Genomic DNA, 2,294 nt, shown 5'->3' on the forward strand with positions numbered 1-2,294 from the left:
GATTGGTGACCCTAATCATACTGTAGTAATGTTGAACAGGATTGGTGACCATAATCATACTGTAGTAATGTTGAACAGGATTGGTGACCCTAATCATACTGTAGTAATGTTGAACAGGATTGGTAACCCTAGTCATACTATAGTAATGTTGAACAGGATTGGTGACCATAATCATACTGTAGTAATGTTGAACAGGATTGGTGACCCTAATCATACTGTAGTAACATTGAACAGGATTGGTGACCCTAGTCATACTGTAGTAATGTTGAACAGGATTGGTGATCATAATCATACTGTAGTAATGTTGAACAGGATTGGTGACCCTAGTCATACTGTAGTAAAGTTGAACAGGATTGGTGACCCTAATCATACTGTAGTAACGTTGAACAGGATTGGTGATCCTAGTCATACTATAGTAATGTTGAATAGGATTGGTGACCCTAGTCATACTGTAGTAATGTTGAACAGGATTTGGTGACCCTAGTCATACTGTAGTAATGTTGAACAGGATTGGTGACCATAATCATACTGTAGTAATGTTGAACAGGATTGGTGACCGTAGTCATACTGTAGTAATGTTGAACAGGATTGTGATCATAATCATACTATAGTAACGTTGAACAGGATTGGTGACCCTAATCATACTGTAGTAATGTTGAACAGGATTGGTGACCCTAGTCATACTGTAGTAATGTTGAACAGGATTGGTGACCCTAATCATACTGTAGTAACGTTGAACAGGATTGGTGACCCTAGTCATACTGTAGTAATGTTGAACAGGATTGGTGACCCTAGTCATACTGTAGTAATGTTGAACAGGATTGGTGACTTCATATATATATGTTATCCTTCCTTGACTTCTGTGCAGCAGTTAATTTATATACCTACATGTACTTTATATCCAGTCTTTCATCCTCTAATTTTTTTATGGCTGTTTGCTTTACTAATTGTTATCACCCATGTTTTACCATTCACATTGTAGTAGAAAGTTCAATACACTATGTTAAGATGGTATAAAATCCTGTGAAGATATGATTGTAATACTAAAGGTATAAATACTTTCTAACTGAAATTTTGGCCTTAGAATCACATATTATTGTTTATCCTAATAGCTTGGTTATCTAGCTGAAACAAAGGTATATCAAAAGGAATACGTACTTATTTTAAAAACAGGTAACATTTGTGTGGGCTGATGTACATTCTTGTATATTGCTGTTAAGAAAACAAGGAATTTGGTCACTTTTTTGTATGTCTGATCTTTAAATATTTAGTTTACAGCATGAGCTGTAAATCATTGATGAAAACATCCAGGCAAGCTGTAGATACTGGTAATGTTAATAATGTGTATTTTTTAATTTAAGCTTTTGTTATGTTTAGGAAGAGATATTTAAAAAAGTTATGAGTTTGGAGACGTGGGATAGTGTGTTATCAGAAAATCAACGCTGTCATCTCATGGTGAGTTAATTTATGATAATTATTTTTTGTGGTACATGAAGTGTGTAACATTATGATCTTTTTTTGTATAAATGTGAGTGTGCATGTGTGTGTCCTAGTGATAACTTACAGAAGAATAAACTTTTATAGATGGGATAAAAAAAATTTTGATTGCTTTTTTTTGTTACAGAACTGAATTATTGTCAAAAGTGGTAACAGTATTTATGCATAGGAACTTAAAAATTGTTTGAATTTAAGAATAAAGTTTCATGTAGTCAATAAAGTGCAAAGATGGCTGTTTTGCAAATTTGTAGTTGTTGAAATTTCCACTTATTTTGTTATTACAACATTATGAATGCATAATTATAATAATAATATTTTTATATAGATTATTACTATTTTTTGTGTTGGTTGGTTTTCTGCTCTGGCTCTAGGCCTTCTGTTTGGTATTCACTCAAATATTATACACTGTGTACTGTGGTTCTGTTATATTGTACATTACTGAGCACTTTTTTATTTGAAGTATACATATAATTTTCAGTGTGTGTGTGTGTGTGCATTAGATATAATCATAGCTGTGATTTAAGAAGATTATTTATATAAGTGAGTTGTTATCATATCCTAAGTCTCAGATTGTTAACTACTACAAAAGGTTACAGTAGATACTAAAGAGTGTTGGAGGTCAGTAGAAATGTTGACTTCATGAGTTTTATCTGTAGATGTATAAAATTTATCAGAACCATTTCAATTTTGCAAATGATAAATGCATATGAATTAGTCATCTGACTTTTATTTGTGTAACAAGTTTTCATTTTCTTCATTTATATATATATATATATATATATATATATATATATATA

General features: G+C 31.7%; 1 protein-coding gene across 1 annotated transcript in view; it reads left to right on the forward strand.

The window, feature by feature from the left end:
- LOC106468533 (nuclear factor related to kappa-B-binding protein-like) overlaps positions 1-2,294 on the forward strand; it is a gene marked incomplete at its 3' end in the record, with an annotated part of 50,715 nt that overhangs the window by 7,153 nt on the left and 41,268 nt on the right. Inside the window, exon 3 of the mRNA XM_013928965.2 lies at positions 1,378-1,455. Within this exon, the coding sequence (XP_013784419.1) occupies positions 1,378-1,455 (78 nt within the window). The remainder of the gene's footprint in view (positions 1-1,377; positions 1,456-2,294) is intronic.

The sequence above is a fragment of the Limulus polyphemus genome, unplaced genomic scaffold, assembly GCF_000517525.1.
Source record: "Limulus polyphemus unplaced genomic scaffold, Limulus_polyphemus-2.1.2 Scaffold3045, whole genome shotgun sequence".
NCBI classification, from domain to species: Eukaryota; Metazoa; Arthropoda; class Merostomata; order Xiphosura; family Limulidae; genus Limulus; species Limulus polyphemus.